The following is a 19,730-nucleotide window of genomic DNA, read 5'->3' on the forward strand; positions in this document are numbered from 1 at the left end:
TTGGGGGGGCGGGGGGCGGGGGGGTGGGGGAGATGGGCCCCTTGGGGGTGGGGGGAGGGGAGGAAAGGGAGCGTGTCCAAGGCTCCCTGGAATCCGGGCATTTCCGACTCTTCTTTCTCCCAGATGGAGCCGGGGGGGCGGCGAGGCCGCGTCTGGGCCACCCCGCTCTGAGGAGCAAGTCCCGACTGTGTAACTTATTGTGTGTCCGCGTATTTATTTGTTGTAAATATTTGAGTATTTTTATATTGAGAAATAAAGCTGAAAACCTGAGATTTCTCTCTGGGTGCTAGAAGAGCTGGCTCCGTGAGGGGAAGGGAGGGGGGCAGAGGGGCTGACTGAGGGAGGGAGGGAGGGACGGAAGGGTCCCGGGGGTGGGCCTTTACCAGAAGGCCGGGCTGCGGGGAGGCGGGGGCGGAGGTTGGGGCGGCTCCATGCCCCCCCCCCCCCCCGACAGGCCGGGGTCCCCTGGGAGCGGGGCAGGCCGGAGCCGGGCCTTTCCCACGGTGACGATGGGAACGGGCAGCCTTGGCCGGGCAGAGGTCGGGGCCCGGGAGAGCGGGAGGGGACGTGGGGGGGACCCCGGCCCGGGCCCCGGGGGGGCGGGGAGGGGGGTTGGGGCAGGGCCTCGAGCCTTCCGAGAAGCAGCGCGAGGGAAGGAAGGAAGCTTCCTCGAAGCAGCCCGGCCCTGGGGGCGGGGGCATCTGGTCCGGCTGTCCAGCTGTCCGGCCTTCCAGGTCCTCGCCAGGGAGGTAATAATAGTAATAATGATGGTATTTGTTAAGTGCTTACTATGTGTAAAGCACTGTTCTAAGTGCTGGGGAGGATCCAAGGTGATCAGGTTGTCCCACGTGGGGTTCACAGTCTTCATCCCCATTTTACAGATGGGCTAACTGAGGCCCAGAGAAGTGAAGTCGCTGGCCCAAAGTCACACAGCTGACAAGTGGCGGAGCCGGGGTTTGAACCCATGACCTCTGACTCCCCAGCCCGGGCTCTTTCTACTGAGCCACGCTGGTCTCGCGGGCCCAGCAGTTTCCATTCTCTGGGGCTGCCCACGTGCGCAGCCCACGCGACCCCTGCATTTTTGCCCTGCGTCCCGCAGCGCGGGGGCTGTGGCGGAACCAGGATCAAGGACAGTTGGCGTGGGGAGAGGGGTTCGGCTGTCCCGAGGGCAAGGGCGCTCCCGCGGATACCCGGGGCGAGTGGTCCCGGGGGCGGGCTCAGTGGGTTGGTATTTGTTAAGCAGCGTGGCTCAATGGAAAGAGCCCAGGCTTGGGAGTCAGAGGGCCTGGGTTCTAATCCCGGCTCCGCCGCTTGCCAGCTGTGTGACTTTGGGCAAGTCACTTTACTTCTCTGTGTCTCAGTTACCTCATCTGTAAAATGGGGATTAAAACAGTGAGCCCCACGAGGGACAACCTGATCACCTGGTATCCCCCCGCGCTTAGAACAGTGCTTTGCACATAGTAAGCACTCAACAAATACCAACATTATTATTATTAAGCACTTACTATGTGCTGAGCACTGTTCTAAGCGCAGGGGTAGATACAGGGTAATCAGGTTGTCCCACGTGAGGCTCCCACTCTTCATCCCCCTTTTACAGATGAGGTCACTGAGGCACCGAGAAGTTAAGTGACTGGCCCAAAATCACACAGCTGACAGGTGGCGGAGCCGGGATTAGAACCCATGACCCTTGCCTCCTAAGCCCCGGCTCTTTCCTCTGAGCCACGGCGACCCGAGCCGGGGAGGGGGCCCCATGGGCCCCACAGCAAGTCCCGTTTTCCAAGCGCCCCGCGGTGCTCAGTGTGGGGGTTAGGGTTAGGGGTGTGTGGGGGTGGGTGTTGGGTGATGATGATGGCAATCGTTAAGCGCTTACTATGTGCAAAGCACTGTTCTATGGGCTGGAGGGGATACAAGGTGACCAGGTGGTCCCAAGGTGGGCTCACAGTCTTAGTGCCCACCTTACATTTGAGGTCACTGAGGCCCAGAGAAGCGAAGTGACTTGCCCCAAGTCACCCAGCTGACAAGGGGCGGAGTTGGGATTTGAACCCACGACCTCTGACTCCCCGGCCCGTGCCCTTTCCACTGAGCCACGCCGTGGGGGAAAGCAGCGGTCCCGGTGGAGCGGGCCACCCTCTGAGGCCCACGGGCTGCAGAGAGAAGCAGTGTGGCTCAGTGGGAAGAGCAAGGGCTTGGGAGTCAGAGGTCATGGGTTCGAATCCCGGCTCCGCCACTTGTCAGCTGAGTGACTGTGGGCAAGTCACTTCACTTCTCTGTGCCTTAGTTACCTCATCTGGAAAATGGGGATTAAGACTGTGAGCCCTACGTGGGACAACCTGATCACCTTGTACCTCCCCTCCCCCAGCGCTTAGAACAGTGTTTTGCACATAGTAAGCACTTAACAAATACCATTATTATTATTATTGTTATTATTATTATGCCCTGGGCCTCAGTGACCTCATCTGTCAAGTGGGGATGGAGATGGTGAGCCTCACGTGGGACCACCTGATGACCCTGTATCTCCCCCAGCACTTAGAACAGTGCTCTGCACATAGTAAGCGCTTAACAAATACCATTATTATTATTATTCTTCTCTGGGTCTCAGTGACCTCATCTGAAAAATGAGGACGGAGACGGTGAGCCTCACGTGGGACACCCTGATGACCCTGTATCTCCCCCAGCGCTTAGAACATTGCTCTGCACATAGTAAGCGCTTAACAAATACCATTATTATTATTCTTCTCTGGGCCTCTCAGTAACGTCATCTGTCAAGTGGAGAGTTAGACTGTGAGCCTCATGTAGGACCACGTGATGACCCTGTATCTCCCCCAGCGCTTAGAACAGTGCTCTGCTCGTAGAAAGCGCTTGCTTAACAAATACCAACATTATTATTATCTTACGGGCGCGTGGCTCAGTGGCAAGAGCCCGGGCTTGGGAGTCAGAGGTCATGGGTTCGAATCCAGACTCTGCCACTTGTCAGCTGTGTGACTGTGGGCAAGTTGGTATTTGTTAAGCGCTTACTATGTGCAGAGCACTGTTCTAAGCGCTGGGGTAGACACAGGGGAACCAGGTTGTCCCACGTGGGGCTCACAGTCTTAATCCCCATTTTACAGATGAGGTAACTGAGGCACAGAGAAGTTAAGTGACTCGTCCACAGTCACACAGCTGACAAGTGGCCGAGCCGGGATTCGAACTCATGACCTCTGACTCCAAAACCCGTGCTCTTTCCACTGAGCCACGCTGCTACTCCAAGTCACTTCACTTCTCTGTGCCTCAGTGACCTCATCTGTAAAATGGGGATGAAGACTGTGAGCCTCACGTGGTACCACCTGATGACCCTGTATCTCCCCCAGCGCTTAGAGCAGTGCTCTGCACAGAGTGAGCGCTTAACAAATACCATTATTATTATTATTATGAAGTCACTTCACTTCTCTGTGCCTTGGGTTACCTCATCTGTAAAATGGGGATTAACTGTGAGCCTCACGTGGGACCACCTGATGACCCTGTCTCTCCCCCAGCTCTTAGAACAGTGCTCTGCATATAGTAAGCGCTTAACAAATACGAAGCAGCATGGCTCGGTGGAAAGAGCACGGGCTTTGGAGTCCGAGGTCATGAGTTCGAATCCCAGCTCGGCCACTTGTCAGCTGGGGGACTGTGGGCAAGTCACTTCACTTCTCTGGGCCTCAGTTCCTTCATCTGTAAAATGGGGATGAAGACTGTGAGCCCCACGTGGGACAACCTGATTCCCCTGTGTCTACCCCAGCGCTTAGAGCAGTGCTCTGCACATAGTAAGCGCTTAACAAATACCAACATTTTATTATTATTATTATTATTATCTTGCGGGCGATGAGATCTCGGCGGCGCCCGCCTCTCTCCCTATCCCCCGGGCGCCCTCCAGTGGCCGCTGCGGGTACCGCCCCCTTCAGGCCCCGCCCCCTATGACGTCACACCCCCTCCGCGGCCTGGGATTGGTCGGCTCCGCCCCCCGCCCCCCCCCCGGCCCGAAGGAAGATGGCGGCGGCGGCCCGCTGACGGCCGGACGCTGGGCCGCCGGACCGGGGCCGCGGGGCCCGCCCGCCTCGACCTAACGCCGGCCATGGCGACCCCTGGACGCTGCGACGACGGCGCCTGCTGCCGCCCTCGGAGCTCGGGGGCCGGCGTGCGGCAGACCCTGGAGGAGATGGACTTCGAGCGAGGTGGGCGGGGGCGGGGTGGCGCCGCCTGGCGGTCGCGGCCGGAACGGCGGGGGGGGCGCCCCCTGGCGGCCGCGGCTGGAACTGGTGGGGGCGGAGGGGCGCCCCCTGGCGGCGGGGGCGGGAGGAGGAGGGCGGCTGGGCCTTAGCCCGGCTCCCGCTCGCCCGCAGGGATCTGGTCGGCCGCGCTGGACGGAGACCTCCGCCGGGTGAAGCGTTTCCTCCAGAAAGCCACGGACCCCAGCCTGCCCGACCGGGCCGGCTACACCGCCCTGGTGAGCCCGGGTCGGGGGAGGGGCGGCCGGGGAGCACCCCTGTGCTGAGCGCCCGGGAGGCCCCCATTCGGGCCCTCGAGGAGCTGACGCTGGACTGAGCACTGGGGAGAAGAGAACGGACTCCGTCTTCAGGACCCCCTGCCCGCGGGGGAGCCAGCTAGTCGTGGGGCACTGGACTGAGCTCTTAGGGGGGGTTCAGTACTCTTAATAATGTTAGTATTTGTTAAGCGCTTACCATGTGCCGAGCACCGTTCTAAGCGCTGGGGTAGACACAGGGGCATCAGGTTGTCCCACGTGGGGCTCACAGTCCTAATCCCCATTTTGCAGGTGAGGTCACTGAGGCCCAGAGAAGTGAAGTGACTCGCCCGCAGTCCCCCAGCTGACAAGTGGCCGAGCTGGGATTCGAACTCATGACCTCTGACTCCAAAGCCCGTGCTCTTTCCACTGAGCCATGCTGCTTCTCTAGGGGAGTCCAGTACAGTGTGTCGGTGGGATTCCGGTCCTCAAAGGAGCCGGCAGTCTGCTGGAAGACTAGGAAGCAGCGTGGCTCAGTGGAAAGAGCCCGGGCTTGGGAGTCAGAGGTCATGGGTTCGAATCCAGGCTCTGCCACTTGTCACCCGGGTGACTGTGGGCAAGTCACTTCTCTGGGCCTCAGTGACCTCATCTGGAAAATGGGAATTAAGACAGTGAGCCTCACATGGGACAATCTGATGACCCTGTATCTTAGAACAGTGCTCTGCGCATAGTAAGCGCTTAACAAATACCAACACTATTGTTATTATTATATTGAGTGCTTGGAGACACGATTTCTGCCCGCCAAGGAGCTGTCAGTCCACCTGGGGAGACAGGCCCAAGACAGAAAAGAAAGGGGAAAGGGATCTGTAGCCGGGGAAGGGCCAGACTAGTTCCTCGTGAGCCGTGATTTGCCCCCGCGGGGGGCACGAGCAGTTAGTGCAGGGGACCTGGAGGTGGCAGTTAATATTAATGCTGGTATTTGTTAAGCGCTTACTATGTGCAGAGCACCGTTCTAAGCGCTGGGGGAGATACAGGGTCATCAGGTTGTCCCACGTGAGGCTCACTGTCTTAATTCCCATTTTACAGATGAGCCACAGAGAAGTGAAGTGACCGGCCCACAGTCACACAGCTGACAAGTGGCAGAGCCGGGATTCGAACCCATGACCTCTGACTCCCAAGCCCGGGCTCTTGCCACTGAGCCACACTGCTTCCCTCCAGTTGGAGGCAGGTGACCTGGGGGGAAGAGAAATGAATCGGGGAAGGCTTCCTGGAGAAGATGTGATTTCAGGAAGGCTTTGCAGATGGGGAAGCCGTGGGGATTTGGAGAGGGAGGGCGGGAGTTCCAGGCAGGAGATGAAGTGTGAGCAAAAGTTTGAAGGCTTATGGGGAGGCCGGGGGTCTTTTAGGGAGATGGTCTGGGCAGCGGAGCGAAGTACAGGCTGGAGGCAGGGAGGTCGAGCGGCCATTTGGAAGGCCAGGAAGGGGTGGATCCTCGAAATATGGGGAGGAAAAGCCAGCAGGATTTAGCTGGAAAGGAGCGGAGGCTGACGCCAGATCGACGGCTTCAGAGAATGAGGGATGCCGGGGAAGGAGAGATTTCAGGGAAGGAAGATGAGTTCAGTTCTGTTTGGGGTTTTTTTATGGTATTTGTAAAGTGCTTACTACGTGACAAACAGTATCCTAAGCGCTGGGGTAGATATAAGTTAATTAGGTTGAACCCAGTCCCTGTCCTGCATGGGCCTCACGGGCTAAGTATGAGGGAGAACAGGACAACTGAGGCGTAGAGAAGTAGTGTTTTGGACCTAACAAGCATAAGGTGCCTCCCGGACAATCGGGTAGAAGACGTTCCAAGTGCTTAGTACAGTGCTCTGCACATAGTAAGCGTTCAATAAATACTTTTAAAATGAATGTCCTGGAGGCAGGAGGAAAGGTGAGAAGACTGCAGAGTTTCAGAGGGGAAGTCAGAGCCGATGATAATAATGGTTAACGGTAGTATTCACCAAGTGCTTACTATGTACTGAGCACTGTGCTGAGCGTTGGGGCAGGTACCACTGGGGACTGAGGCCACGGCAGGCGGTGTTGGTACCCCTCTCCCCCACCCCTTCCCGGCTCAGCTGGCTCTTTGGGCAGGGAAGAGAGAACCAGGCATTCTCCCTCCTCCAGCACTACGCCAGCCGCAACGGGCACCTGGCGGTGTGCCAGCTTCTCCTGGAGAGCGGGGCGGAGTGTGACGCCCAGACCCACGGCGGGGCCACCGCCCTGCACCGGGCCTGCTACTGCGGCCACACGGACGTGGTGCGCCTGCTCCTGTCCCACGGGGCTGACCCGGGCGTGCCCGATGGCGACGGCATGACCAGCCTGCACAAGGTGAGCGGGGGCGGACGGAAACCCTCCGTCTTCTGTGCGCCGCCACCCCTCTCCCCACCCTCCGCCCCCAGACCCCGGGCCTGGCCTTGACCCCGGCTTCTCCACGCTTCTCCCCCAGGCCGCCGAGCGGGGCCACCTGGATCTCTGCTCCCTCCTGCTCCAGCACAGCCCGGCCCTGAGAGCCGTCCGGGACCACAAGGCCCGGCGAGCCTGTGACCTGTCGCCGGGCAACAGTGGCCTGTATGACCTGCTGGCCGGCTGAGCCTCCGGCCCTGGCTGGTGGGGGAGCCCCCGGAGGAGAAGGCCCGGAGTCCCAAGGGCAGCCTGAGAGTCCAGGGCCGGGACTGCAGGGAGTCGCTGTGGGGTTGGGAGGTGGTGGGTGCGAGTGTGACCGATTGGACGTGGGAGAAATTACAAGCCTTATTTTCCTCCTTGAAGGTGAACACTAGTGTTGTGGGTCCAGTCTGGGGTCCGGTCAAGTAAGCACCAGACAGAGACCTCCCCCTTCCCCTCCCCGCAGAGTCAAGGCCCTGTGGGATAAAGAAGAGGCGCCCCCGGACCCCCTGCTCCTGCTGGACACCGGGCTTGGACTCCTGAGGCCAAGCCCCCCAGAGTGGGGTGTTGGGGGCCAGGAGAGAATTTTTTCCTGTCCAGATGTCTGCTCCCCAGCTTTAGAGAAGAGGCAGATGGGCTGGCCTTCCTGTTCCCACCCGACACCTCCTGTCCCGTCCCTCTCTCTGGACCTCCTCCCCTCCGAAGCTGGCCCAAAATGGACTCCAAAATCAGAGGGTACACACTGCTCCCCTCTGAGCAGATCCCCAGCACGGTCCCGGGGAGGGCATCGGGGCTGGCCGGAGCCTGGCTCCCGCGGTTGGTGAAGGCAGCCTCTGCGCCGGCAGCAGGGCTGGAGCTCTGGGTGGAGGCGGTCTTCCAGCGTGGGCGTGGCACAGTTCTCAGGGGATGGGCAGGGCAAGTTGCATGGGGACAGAGAGCTGTTGGACATGGTATTTCTCTCTCCCTGGGGTGTTCTGCCAAGGTTGTGCCAGAGGAGGTTCCCGGGGGAGGTGGGGGAGCCCGTCTCTCCGCTGGTCCTGTGCCAGGAGGCAAGACTGCCCCCGGGCAGAGCCGGCCCCTGTGACGACAGGCCGTGGAAGCGCACGACCCCTCCCCTCGGGAGCCTGGGCTAATAAAAGCCGCATCCTGCCCGTTAGGTAATCTGGGCAGAGAGCGTTCAGCGGCAGAGAGCATTTCAGCAGCTGGTGAGTGGGGCTCTGAGGTGGCAGCGGGGGCGAAGCGCGGCCGGGCCGCAGGGTCCCAGAGTCCAGGGCGGTGAGACGGTGCGCCTGGAGGTCAGGGCAGCAGTTGGCCTGGGAGATGTTGGCCTTTGCGGGGTGGACCAGGGTCCTGTCCCTTTTTCCTACCTCCTTGGTGTCACCAGCTTCTCAGGTCACTCTGGGGCTGACCCCTTCCCTTTTCTCCAGGAGTTTGGGCTGCTGGGCTCAGTCCTGAGTTCCTTCCCAGCCCCCTCCCTATTTCCTTAACCATCTCTGGCTCTGAGAGGGCTTGGTGGGAGGGGGGGGGGGTCACCTGACACCCACCCCTGCCCCCCTTCTGTTTGGCTAAGGCTAAAGGGAGCTGGGGAAAGGGAGTGTTTATTTATAAAGTTTGACCTGGCCTGACTCCCTCCAAGGATATGATTGCAGCTCTGAGATGCTGGGATTGGGCAGGGAGGAAGGGCTGTGGTTGGCAGTGGCAGCCACAGGCATTTGGGCCCTCACGGTTTGAGTAGGGGCCGGGCAGGGCTCCCCACTGTCCAGCAGCACCGCCCCCAACCCTAGCCATTAGGATGACTGGAGGCCTGGGGACCAGAAGGGGGTGGCTTCTGACCTCTAGCCTTGCCCTCACCTTGAGGATCTTCATGCAAGCTAGAATTAGAGCTGCCCATCTCCCCCACAGCAATGCACACACCCGTATTTTCCTCCTGACACCCACCCGGCAGGGGTTGTCTCTTGCTCCTAGAGATGTCGGGAAGAGCAGCGCTCCGATGGGCCACAAGGACTGGGACTCAGGCCCTACTTCCTGTCTTTTATGGCCAGAGTTGCCAATGCTCCCTGCCCCCCACCTCAGGTTAGAGAAGCGAGGAGAGAGTACTGGGATTGGGCCGGGAGCCCCTAACCCATCAGGATGAAGACGACACTCAGGGCCAGGCTTCTAAATGGAAATGGTGGCCTGACGGATGAAGGTAAGGAGCACACGCTGGTGATGGGCCTGTAGCTGCATGTTTGGCAAATTATGTGTGTGTGTATATATGTAAAATATACATGTATTTATACTAACGTCCATCTCCTCTAGACTGTAACTCATTGTGGGCTGGGAATGTCTGTTTATTACTATATTATAGTCTCCCAAGTGCTTAGTACATTGTTTTGTATACAGTAAGCACTCAAAATACGAAATGAATAAATGGCACAGCCAGGGTGGGGTCCATCCATCCTCCTGCTAAAGGCTTACTGGCTCCCCAACCTTATCAGCTTCTTCCTCCCCTCTCCCCGCAGCCCTCCCCCGACCCTAGCTGGAGAGCTTGGCTGACTGGGATGGCCTGCCGCAGTGGTTGAAAGGCCGGTCCGACCCGCGCCCCCTGAGCAGGTGAGGGAGAGCTGGGGCCCAGGGGCAGGAGCGGAGAGCAATAGCGGGGCTGGGCAGTGGGACTCCAGCTCCCACTCTGCCCGGCCCCGGCCCGTGGAGCTGGAGTAGTATCTGCAGGCAGCTGCCACACAAAGGAGCCCTGGGTTGACCTGGCAGGGGGTGGGGACCTCCAGGAGGCTGAAATGCCTTCTTTTTTTCCCTGCTCCAAGCACCTAGTTGACCCAACATTTCCAGGGGAAAGGGGCAGCTACTTGGGAGCTGAGAGGACCCCAGGGTGTATATTTGGGGGAGGTGGATGGTGCCCCCCCACCCCATTCCCTGTGTACTGCCATGCCTGCCTCTGTGGCCTGTTAGCTCATGGCCAAAATCCTGGATGTAGGAGGCATGGGGGTACATCTGAGGCAAGGTGAGCTGGGGGGGGGGGGGGCAGGGGTCCAGACTGGCAGATGCCCTTTTTCCTCAGCAGATGGATTGGGTACCTCTGCCCTGGGCCTGGCACGGGGGTACAGGAACATCCTTCTGGGGTTGCTGAAACACGGGGCAGGCAATGGAGCGGGAGCTGGGCCTGGGGTCAGATGTGAAGCACAGCCCTGCATGAGGCCATCTGCACGGGCCTTTGTGTGGAGCCCCGGGTCACTCCCCAGCATCGGGTAGGGCCAGGCCTGCATGGGGATGGGCGAGGGTGGAGCCAGGCTCAGTTCCCAAAGGCATTTGAGTTCAGGATGGGGGTGGCTCCTTGCTTCTCCTTTGGAGGGGCTTGGGTGGATTCACTGCCCTACCGTACCTCCATCCCTTCTAGGTCCAATTGGGAGCTGCAGGAGCCCTGGCCAACTCAAGCCCCACTCCAGCTATCGCTGCAGTGGCCAGGACCTGGCAGCTGGCTACGCTCTGCCCCCGAACCCCTGCCCACAGGCTCTGTTTGGGAGCTGGAGCAGGGCTGGGCATCACTGAGAAGAGGTGGAGGAGGGCAGAGCCGTAGCCAGCGGCCTCACATCCGCCAGGTGAGACTGGGTCGGGTCGGGTAGGGCACATGCCCATGTGGCTGCCAGCAGCCCGCCCAAGGAGCCTGGTGGGATGGTGCTCCACCCCATCGGGGGCCCCCAGCCCATTTCCTTCCCTCCTCCGGCCTTAACTCTCCTGCCAGAACCACCCCTTAAGTGGCACTGAGCCCTCCAGGGACTTAGGCCGGGGTGGAGGGCTTTGACCCTTCTCCACCCCCCCAGACCACCATGGGGCTGGGGATAAAGCTGGCTGCTCACCCTGTAGAGCAGGGGTTAACGATGGCACCAACCCCCCGCCCCCCTCCAAGACCTCATTAAAGTGGACATTATGTCTCAGCCTGGCACCACAGCCCAGTTCCTTACTTCCTGCGATCGCTCCGTACCTCTGGCGGCTCTCACCGTCCAATCTATCCTGCTTGACCCCTGCCCCCTCCAGCTGGGGGAGGGCTAGATTGCCCACCCATGCACACGTGTACACACACACACAGGACCACGGGGCCAGACTGTTAAAGTACAAGATTGGTACAGTCGAGACCAGGTGTTCCACATGGTTCCCTGGGCTCAGGGTTGGGGGAGGGGGATGGTGATAGTAATTCCCACCCACCCCGCACCTCGACTTCCTAAGAAACAACTCCAGGGAAATACTGTTAGTAACAACTAGCCAAGAAGGGTCTCGGACCCTTACCCCACCAGGGGCTAGGCGCCCAGGCAGCTAGGCACCATCTCCAATAATTTAAAGGAGAGACCGGACTTATCCCGCCACCGCCCTCCCCCATGCCGCCCCAACGGGCCCGACGGAGGAGCCGGGCCCAGCTGGGCCGGGTTGGGGGCCGCGGCCAAACCAGCCCCTCGGGGAGGTTGGGGTGTTTGGCACGTGAAGCCAGAGGCTGCGGGGAGGTGACCAGAGCGCGGCCAGCCTCCCGGGAAGGCTGCAGCCCATCCTGCCCCCTGGGCGCGGGACAGTGGATGACGAGGAGAGCTGGGCCTCGGCGGCAAGGCAAGCGGAGTCCCGCGGCGCCGACGCCAGAGGGACCCACCTGGGCCCAGAGAAGGCGGCTGCCCGGCCGGGGCTTGCCCCGCTGCCCCTCACCCTGGGCTGCGGCCAACCCCGGGGTGCTCCCCTCAACGTCTCTACGAGCCCCTTAAAACGGGGCCGGTCAGGGAAAGACGCAAGGTCGTCTTGCTTGGTCCGTCCAGGTGTGGGCCAGGACCCTAGACCCCTGGGTTCCGCTCCGGGCTCTCCTCCGTTGGGGGGCACGGCCTGCCACTGTTGCCACCGCCGGCGGGCCCTGGCGGAGAGGAAGGAGAGGGGAAAGGGTCACGGCCCGTTTCCGGAAGAGGTGAGCTGGGGGGCAGATACGGCAGGGACCCCCCCCCCCCCCCCCGGCCCACTCGGCTCAGAGCAGGCAGTTCCCCAAGAAGCTCATTCTAGGGGCTGGGGGGCAAAGCTGCAGCCTTAAACCACGCCAGCTCCCGGGGTCAGCAAGAAGAGGAAGCTTGCTCGCCCGACCGGTCTGGGGAGAGGTGGCAGGAGCGAAGGAAAGAAAGAGAAAGAGAAAGAGAAAGCCCCAGCCTTGGAGATGTTGGAATCTGGGAGCGGGGGAAGGACGGGGGAGATAATTACCTGTGGCGATTTTTAAAAAACAAAAATTCTGACTTGTTGAAAGTCATCTATCAACTGCAGTTTCCAAGTGGGCCAAAGAGGGAAATGTTTATCGGGAGGGCTGGAGAGGGGAGAGGGAGAAAGAGGGAGGGGTGGATGGACAGACAGACAGGGAGGGAGGAGAGGAAGAGAAGAGCTTTAGCTAGGACAGCAGCAGGGGTAAGGGCAGGGCAGTCTGGCGCCTCCCGTCTGCTCCCACAAGGTCCCTGGGGGATCCTGGTCCAACGGGTGGGAGCCCCCCCCGGCAGCCGCCCACCCGGACCAGCCCAGCAGCTCCCCTGGGGAGACCCCCGGGGCCAAGCCCACTCGCCGCCCCCACCGCGGCTCCTGGGGAAGGGTCACCTGTAGGGGTAGCGGCGGTCCCCAGCTTCTGGTCCCGGCTTCCGAGGAGCTGGGTCTGGCTGCTCGGAACCACCCGGAGATCCAGGCTCTCCGGGGACTGGGGCGAGTTCTGGGCCCGAGAAGCCATGAGCGCGTTGAGGTACTGCAGCCGCGTCACCTGAGGGAGGAGAGCGGGGGTGTCCTCACCCCGACCCCACCCCGCTTCCCTCACCCCGGGGGAAGAGCGGAGGGGGGGCTGCGGACCGTCATGCCCGGACCGGGCGGGCCCCCGCTCACCTTGACGAGCTGCAGGTCGGAGAGGGCGCGCACGGTGTAGTCGGGACAGTACGTGGAGCAGGGGCTGCTCTCGACCGGGTCCACCTGCGGCTCGTGGCGGCCGGGCCGCAGGGACAGCGCCGGGGACTGGTGAACTATCAAGAGAGGGTGATGAGCGGCCGTGGTGGAAGCGGACGGCCGGGGAGAGCGCGTGCCACCCGAAGCTAACGGGAGGGAGGTGAGTGGGGCCGGGAGCTCTGGGGAGGAAGGCGGGCCGGGGCAGGGGTGCAGCCCTGCTCCGGGGAGTCTCAGCCCTCCCGCGGGAACCGCACACCGTCTTCACCAGCCGCGGCGGCTCCGGGCCGCAGCCGCCCACGTCCGCACCCCGAGGCCGGTCTGCCCCCGGACCAAGCGAGAGAAGGTGCCGGGATGAGGAGAAGGAGGGGACGGGGGCGGGGGGTGGCGCTCAGGATGGTCCCCGAAGCCCCGACCCAGAAGCAGCAGGAGTAGAGGGCGCGGCCGGGCCGGGGTCTGCTCACCCGAGGAGGGGGCCGTCAGGGCCGAGACGCCGTAGTAGGTGAAGGCTCCGTTCTCAAACTTCAGCCCCTCCTTCCCGATCTCCACCTCGACCCTGCCCTGGGGATGCGAGGAGGGGGGACCCAGCTGCCTCACCTCCGCGCGCCCCCTCCCCCCCACCCCTGACCACCTAGGGGCCGTCAGGGCAGCTCCCTTCCCCGCCCTGAACACCCACCGCTCGCGGGGGTTCTCGGGGGTCTCTGGGGGACTGGGCGGGGGCGGCTCGGCCTGACCTGCAGGATGAGAATGAAGTAGTTGACGGGCCGGTTGCGCTGGTACAGGTAGTGTCCGGCGGCCAGTCGGTTGCACTCGTCAAACTTGACCTCCTGGTTGACGCTGGGGTGCTTGAGCAGGTGCAGCAGGACCTTCTCAGAGACTCGTGGTGGGCTGAACAGGTCCACCTCTGCGGGAGCCAGGGAAGGCGGGTCAGGCTCGGGCTGAGCCGGGGACACCGTGACACCTCGCTCTTTGCCCACGGGGCTTCTGGAAACGGTGGCCGGGGAAGGGCAGGGAGAGGACGGGGGGGGCGGGCCACTCACCTCGGGAGAGGAAGCGCTGAGTGGCCAGGAGCAGCTGAGGGGAGATCTTCACTTTGTTCTCGCCTTCGGCACCCCGGAACAGGGAGAACTCCTCCTTCCTGGGCTCCATGGGCAGGCTGAGAGACAGGGGCTGCTTCTTTTTCACCTTGGTCTCCCCTGGATGGGGAGGAGACAGCAAGGTGGCCCGGGAACCCGATGGGGCTTCCCCCAGCCCCGAAAACAGAGCAGGCAGCGGTGGCGCCGGCCCGGAGATCGGCGGCCCGAGGTCGGGGGCTGGGGGACGGCGGGTCCCGCCTCGGGTGGGGCCCGGGGAGCCGGGACGGTGGCACTGTGGGAAGGAGGCGGCGCTCTGGGAAGAAGGTGGCACCGCGGGAAGGCGGTGGTTCTGCGGGAAGGAGGTGGCACCGCGGGAAGGAAGTGAACGGCGTAGCTCCAACCCGCTCACCCGCCTAAAAGCTCGTCTCTCCGATGGCCCATCCCTCCCGGAACTCTGTCCCCCTTCACATCCGACCGACCACCGCTCTCCCCTCTTTCAGAGCCTTCCAGAAATCTCATCTCCTCCGGGAAGCCTTCCCTGGCTAACCGCTCATCTCTTCCATGCCCCCCTTTTCCCTCCCCTGCGCATCCCCTAGGCCCTAGGGTCCATACCTCCTAAACTCTCACCCTACCTCTCCGCCCAACCCCACAACACTTAACTTGTCCTCATGCATGCTCTGTTGCTTCCCCCATCTGTAATTTCTCTTAATGCCCACCTCCCCGACTAGACTCTTAAGTTCCTTGACTGTAGGGACCGCGCCTGCCAAGTAGGTTGGACTTGATTGTACTGACTCAGTCCAGTGCTCTGCACACTGTAGGCGCTCAGTAAACCCCAATGACGGACTGATTAATGACTGTGGGTCCCGAACACAGCCCGGGCCAGACCCAAGACACTGGATCTCAATGAATCCCGTGCGTTCCGCTGGCCCAGTCCGACCGGCCGCGAGAAGCCAGAGGCTGGGCCGGGGGCTCAGGACATCGTGACTGGGGCTGGGGGAAACCTTTGCGGAGCCCGGCTGGGTCACGGGCACCGGAGATGTGGCATTGGGGCCCATCTGAAGAAGGAGCTCACCCGCCCGCCAGTCTGCCCGCTCGCCCGCCAGTCAGCCCACCCGCCCGGACTGGGAGGGGGCCTCCCACACCCCCGCCCCCTGCCCGCCGCGTCCCACCCAGAGACGGCCGGGAACTCACTGTAACCGTCTGACTCGTCGAGGATCTCGGACTTGATGATTTCTTCGATGACGTCCTCCAGCGTCACCAGGCCCATGACTTCGTAGAAGGGGTCGCCCTCTCCTTCGTTGTTCACCTTCTGCACGATGGCCAGGTGGGACTTCCCTGGGGGCCACAGCCCTCGATGAGCCCGGGGCTCTGGGCGGCTGGGTCCCCGCCGAACCCACGGCCGAGACGGGGGGCGAGGCCGGGGCTGACCCGCCACACCCACTCGGGCGCCCCCGCGGAAGCCACCAGAAAGCCGGGCGGCCACGTGGCCGACGGGGGCGGCCCTCTCCCTCCCATCGACCCGACCGGGCCTCCGGAACCCAGTCCCCCGTGAACCAATCGACGCTTGGTCGGAGAGAGGGTCTGTCTGCCCGGCCGGCACCCGCATCCACCCGCTCCGGCCACCAGAACCGCCCCCTCGGCCCACCCCATCGGCTCCCCGGGACAAGAGCTTTTCCCTCCGGACTCCTCGGGCCTCGTCGACCTGCCGCCTCCTGCGCCTGCCACTTGGCCGGGCCTCCCTCGTCTCCCATCGTGGCTGAACCGCTGCCCTCCCAGCCCCCTGCAGGGTCTGCTCTCTGTAGCCTGGGGGCACCGGGGGACACCGAGTCTGCTGCGCTGGCTATTATCCCACTAGACTCTCAGTTTGAGGGCAGGGACTTCACTGTCCTCTCCCCGGTGCCCTGCAGAGAAGCAGCATGGCGCGGTGCAAAGAGAACAAGCCCGGGAGTCGGAGGACTCGGCCCTGCCCCTTGTCTGCTGTGTGACCTTGGTCAAGTCCCGAAGCGGGGCAGGTCTGCATGAAGACCGCAGCCCCACCAGGGCCAAGCGGGAGAGGGTAGACCCGCCGTGGACGAGATGTCCTCTGCCCGCCATCGATCCGGCCCAACGCCCTCCCCCCGACCCTCTAGGCTAACTCCCTGGGCTCTGGATCGGGGGCTCATTCCCACCCGTGCAGTACTTATTCCCAGCGCTTAGTACAGCAGCACTGACAGATGCTACTTCCTACCACCTCCGGGAGGGCCAGAGTCGCCCCCCACAAGGGCTTCGGGAGCCGAAGGCCAGGTCTCCGGCCAAGGGGACGCAGAAATGAATCGCTCCCAGTTGACATTTGTGAAGAAGCCCCTTCCCGAAACAGACAATCTCTGGGCTGGGGTAGACCCCATCTATTTTGAGCAGCTTATCTTAGTAACACAACTCCGGGCAACCAGGTCACCAGGTCCCGGGGACCACGGCTCCCGTGACGTTTCTGTGGGCCCGGGGAACGGGAAGAAGTCGGCTGCTGGAATTTAGGCCACATTCCAGAGAGCTTTAAGCCTGAAATGTGGCTACGGAATGGCCCTCTGTGCTTTTCGCTCTCTCCGCCCCCAGGACTTCTCTCTCACCCTCTAGACCGTAAGCTCATGGTGGGCGGGCATCGTGCCTCCTAATTCTGTTATATTGTGCTCTCCCAAGTGCTTAATACAGTGCTCTGCATGTAGTAAGCGCTCAATAAATACCATTAATTGACTGGTCCCTCCACGAGCAACCCCCCGCCCCACGCAGGTGTCCGCTCGGCCGTCTCAATTTGGCCTCTGAAACCCTCCCGGTGCCGTGAGGTCCGGACCGGGCACCCGGAGACCGGGGCGCAACCGAACCCGGAGGACGACCCGCCAGGAGCCGCCAACAGGCCCGACTCCACCCCGGCCTCCGGCGCCACGGACGGAGCTCCCTTTACGGCAACAGGATCTCGGGGAACTCAAGCCGGGCCCCCGTCTCCCCCAGAAGACCGTGGGCCTTTCATTCCACATCCCCCGGGACCCACCGGGCAAAATTCCATCTCCGCCCCGGTGCCGAGGGTCAGGGCAGAAGGGGAGCACTAGTGCGGGGAGCTGCCGGGTTTGGAGAACCACCGGCGCTGAGGAGCGCGGGCTCCGGAGGGAAGTATTTATCTTCGGGAGCGGCCCCCGCCCCGGCTGCTTTGCCCACCTGTGCCCTGTGCTGAGCCGGGTGGGAGGTCAAGCATCCTCCAGGATGCTGGAGCCGTCATCCCCCGAACCCTCGCCCCAAAACCACTCCCCGAAGGCGCTCACGGCCCCGGGCCCGGCCCGGGAACCGAGCAGCCCGGACAGCTCCACCCCGGCGGCCGGAGCGTCCGAGGGCGACGCGGGAAGGCCGTCGCGGGGCACCCGGGGCCGCCGAACCCTACTGATCTCTGCTGCTGTTTCAGCGGTCTGTTTCGCCTCTCCTTACGTGTGCGTCCCCAGCCCCCCTCCCCGTTTCCACACTGAGACCGTGAGCCGTCGGGGGCCGGGACCCGGATCTCGCTCCCACCCGCGTCTTCTTTCCCAGCGCTCGGCGTGGCGCTCCGCACGCGGGAGAAACTGTTACTCCCCCTTCGTCGCTGAAAGCGGATCCAGCACCTGAAGCGGCGCCCGGGGAGGCACCAGGGGAGGAGAAGGGGCGCGGGGAGGCACGGGGAGGCACGGGACCCCCGTCGACCCCTCCCGGGCGGGCAGAGGCCGGGAGGTGGCCCCTCCCGCAGCCCGGCGGGCCCGTCCGGGCGGGCCCGTCCGGGCGGGCCCCGGGTGCAGCGGGGGTGCGCGGCGGGCGTTCCCGTCCCGGGGCCGGCCCGCGCGCCGACGGGAGAGGGGGCTGAGGGAGGAGGCCGGGGCCCGGGGCCGGTCACCTCGTTTGAACTCCTCGAGCACGGCGTCCAGCTTGGTGTCGTCGAAGACGAAGTGGAGCGGGTGGTTGTAGAAGCGGACGATGGTGCTGAGGGGCGTGCGGTCGTCGGGGTCGACGAAGGCCAGGTCCTTGAGGTAGAGGACGTCGACGACGTTGGTGCGCTCCTCCTCGTAGACGGGGATGCGCGCGTAGCCGCTCTGCATGACGGCCGACAGGACGCCGAAGTCCAGCACGGCCGCGCTGTCCAGCATGAAGCAGTCGTCCAGCGGGGTGAGGACGTCGGCCACCGTCTTGCGGCGCAGCGCGGCGGCGCCGCCCGGCTCCTCGCCGCAGGGGTCGGCGCCCCGCGCCAGCTCGACCACCCGCTCCCGCAGGCGGCCGGGCCTCAGCGCCAGCTCCAGCAGCTTGCCCACGGGCAGCGCCACGGGGAAGGTGAGCAGCAGGGCCAGGCGGGCCAGGCCCAGCGCCCGGGGCGCCAGCGCCAGCCCCCAGCGCCCGCTGACGGCGGCGGGCAGCACCTCGCCCAGCAGGTAGAGCAGGCCGGCGGCGCCCAGCACGGCGGGGGCGACGCGCTGGCCGCACAGACGGTAGAGCAGCACGGCCAGGGCGGCCTGCGCCAGGCTGACGAGCAGCAGCAGGGCGCAGCGGGCGCAGCAGCCCCAGCGCCGCAGGGGCTGCAGCCTCAGGGCGGCGGCCCGCTCCGCCTCCGTCCCGCCGTCCCGCAGCACCTGCAGCTCGGCGGGCTCCAGGAGCAGCGCGCTCAGCTGCAGCCCCCGGCCCAGCGCCGCCAGCGCCAGCAGCGCCAGCGCCAGCAGCGCCGACGCCCAGTCCCAGTCCCGCTCCCGCTCCCGCTCCCGCTCCTCCACCGTCAGCGCCTCCCCGTCGGCGGCCTCGGCCCAGCCCGCCCCGTCGCGGCTGCACAGCACGTGGGGCCCGCCCGCGCCCCCGCCCGCGGGCACGCGCACCGTCAGCAGCGCCGAGTGCGCGCCGCGGGGCCGCGGCTCCTCGGCGCGCAGGCGCGGCGCCGCCCCTCCCCCCGCGCAGCCCGAGCCGGCCGGCGCCAAGGTCACCCGGGGCCACGAGCGGTTGGCCAAGCCCGAGCCGAAGAGGCGCAGGCGGAAGGCGGACCCCGGCGCCGCCCGCACCGGCGCCGCCCCGTCCTCGCCCTCCTCCAGGCGGAAGCCCAGGACCCGCGGGCCCGCACCGGCGCCCGCCGCGCAGCCCAGGCACAGCCAGGCGAACGCCCAGCGCAGCCCGCCCGCCGCCATCGCCCCCCCCTCCCTCTCTCCCTCCCCACCCCGCCCCCTGCCTCTCCCCTCAGCGCCGCGCGCGCGCCCTCCTCCTCCTCCTCCTCCTCCTCCCCCCTCCCGCGCGCCCGCCCGGCCGGCCAATGGCGGCGGCCGCCCGGCCGGCGCCCGCCAATGGGGGCGGCCCGGGGGCGGGGCGGCCGCCCGTCGCGCTAGGCTGCGCCGCGCTAGGCTGCGCCGCGCTGTAAACAAGGTGGCGCGCGGGGGAGCGCGCGCGGGGAGGGCGAGGCGGGAAGGGCCCGCGCGCCCGCGTTAAAGGGCCCGCGCGCCCGCGTCAAAGGGCCCCCGCGGCCTCTTCATAAGAATGGTGCTATTTGTTAAGCGCGGACTATGTGCGGGGCACTGTTCTGAGCGCTGGGGGAGACCCAGGGTCAGCAGGTGGCCCCACGTGAGGCTCCCAGTCTTCATCCCCATTTTGCAGATGAGGTCACTGAGGCCCAGAGAACTGACTCGCCCCCAGTGGCGGAGCTGACATTCGAACCCATGACCTCTGACTCCCAAGCCCGGGCTCTTGCCCCTGAGCCACACTGAGGGCCCCGTGGCCCGCAGAGCACGGAAGGGGGTTGCACCGAAGAGCGGCTCGCGGAGAGGGTTTTGAAAGGTGCGGAGGATCAAGACCCCGTCACAGACGCGTTC

The 19,730-nt window shown here is 64.0% G+C and overlaps 2 protein-coding genes across 3 annotated transcripts; one reads left to right on the forward strand and one right to left on the reverse strand.

The window, feature by feature from the left end:
- The first annotated feature begins 4,003 nt into the window (after window positions 1-4,003).
- On the forward strand, window positions 4,004-10,835 carry ANKRD39 (ankyrin repeat domain 39). 2 transcript variants are annotated; one of them, XM_039913439.1, is made up of 5 exons: window positions 4,004-4,190; window positions 4,359-4,462; window positions 6,641-6,844; window positions 9,400-9,490; window positions 10,290-10,835. In XM_039913439.1, the coding sequence occupies exons 1-4, from the start codon at window positions 4,091-4,093 to the stop codon at window positions 9,457-9,459; spliced, it is 468 nt and encodes a 155-aa protein (XP_039769373.1). In that variant the 5' UTR covers window positions 4,004-4,090; the 3' UTR covers window positions 9,460-9,490; window positions 10,290-10,835. The 2 variants fall into 2 exon arrangements, with proteins under 2 accessions (XP_039769373.1, XP_028930883.1); XM_029075050.2 differs by lacking the exons at window positions 9,400-9,490; window positions 10,290-10,835 and adding an exon at window positions 6,963-7,287.
- A 139-nt stretch (window positions 10,836-10,974) lies between these two features.
- Window positions 10,975-19,055, reverse strand: CNNM3 (cyclin and CBS domain divalent metal cation transport mediator 3). Its single transcript, XM_029075214.2, has 8 exons — window positions 17,789-19,055; window positions 15,094-15,237; window positions 13,867-14,022; window positions 13,561-13,730; window positions 13,291-13,387; window positions 12,773-12,906; window positions 12,497-12,653; window positions 10,975-11,780 (listed from the first exon to the last, which is right to left on the reverse strand). Exons 1-8 carry the CDS (start codon window positions 19,053-19,055, stop codon window positions 11,704-11,706), a joined length of 2,202 nt encoding a protein of 733 aa, XP_028931047.1. The 3' UTR covers window positions 10,975-11,703.
- Between the last annotated feature and the right edge of the window lie 675 nt (window positions 19,056-19,730).

This window comes from Ornithorhynchus anatinus, chromosome 11, assembly GCF_004115215.2.
Source record: "Ornithorhynchus anatinus isolate Pmale09 chromosome 11, mOrnAna1.pri.v4, whole genome shotgun sequence".
Taxonomy (NCBI): Eukaryota; Metazoa; Chordata; class Mammalia; order Monotremata; family Ornithorhynchidae; genus Ornithorhynchus; species Ornithorhynchus anatinus.

What these genes read in the sequence shown, in the direction of transcription:
- CNNM3 (XM_029075214.2), bottom strand. Translation starts at nt 19,055, where the DNA reads ATGGCGGCGGGCGGGCTGCGCTGGGCGTTCGCCTGGCTGTGCCTGGGC. An exon ending in GCTCGAGGAGTTCAAACGAG is followed by an intron (nt 15,238 to 17,788) that starts GTGACCGGCCCC and finishes TGTGGCCCCCAG; the next exon opens with GGAAGTCCCACCTGGCCATC. An exon ending in GACCGCCGCTACCCCTACAG is followed by an intron (nt 11,781 to 12,496) that starts GTGACCCTTCCC and finishes CCTCTCCGCCAG; the next exon opens with GGCCCGCCGGCGGTGGCAAC.
- ANKRD39 (XM_029075050.2), top strand. Translation starts at nt 4,091, where the DNA reads ATGGCGACCCCTGGACGCTGCGACGACGGCGCCTGCTGCCGCCCTCGG. An exon ending in GGGCCGGCTACACCGCCCTG is followed by an intron (nt 4,463 to 6,640) that starts GTGAGCCCGGGT and finishes TCCCTCCTCCAG; the next exon opens with CACTACGCCAGCCGCAACGG. An exon ending in GCATGACCAGCCTGCACAAG is followed by an intron (nt 6,845 to 6,962) that starts GTGAGCGGGGGC and finishes CTTCTCCCCCAG; the next exon opens with GCCGCCGAGCGGGGCCACCT.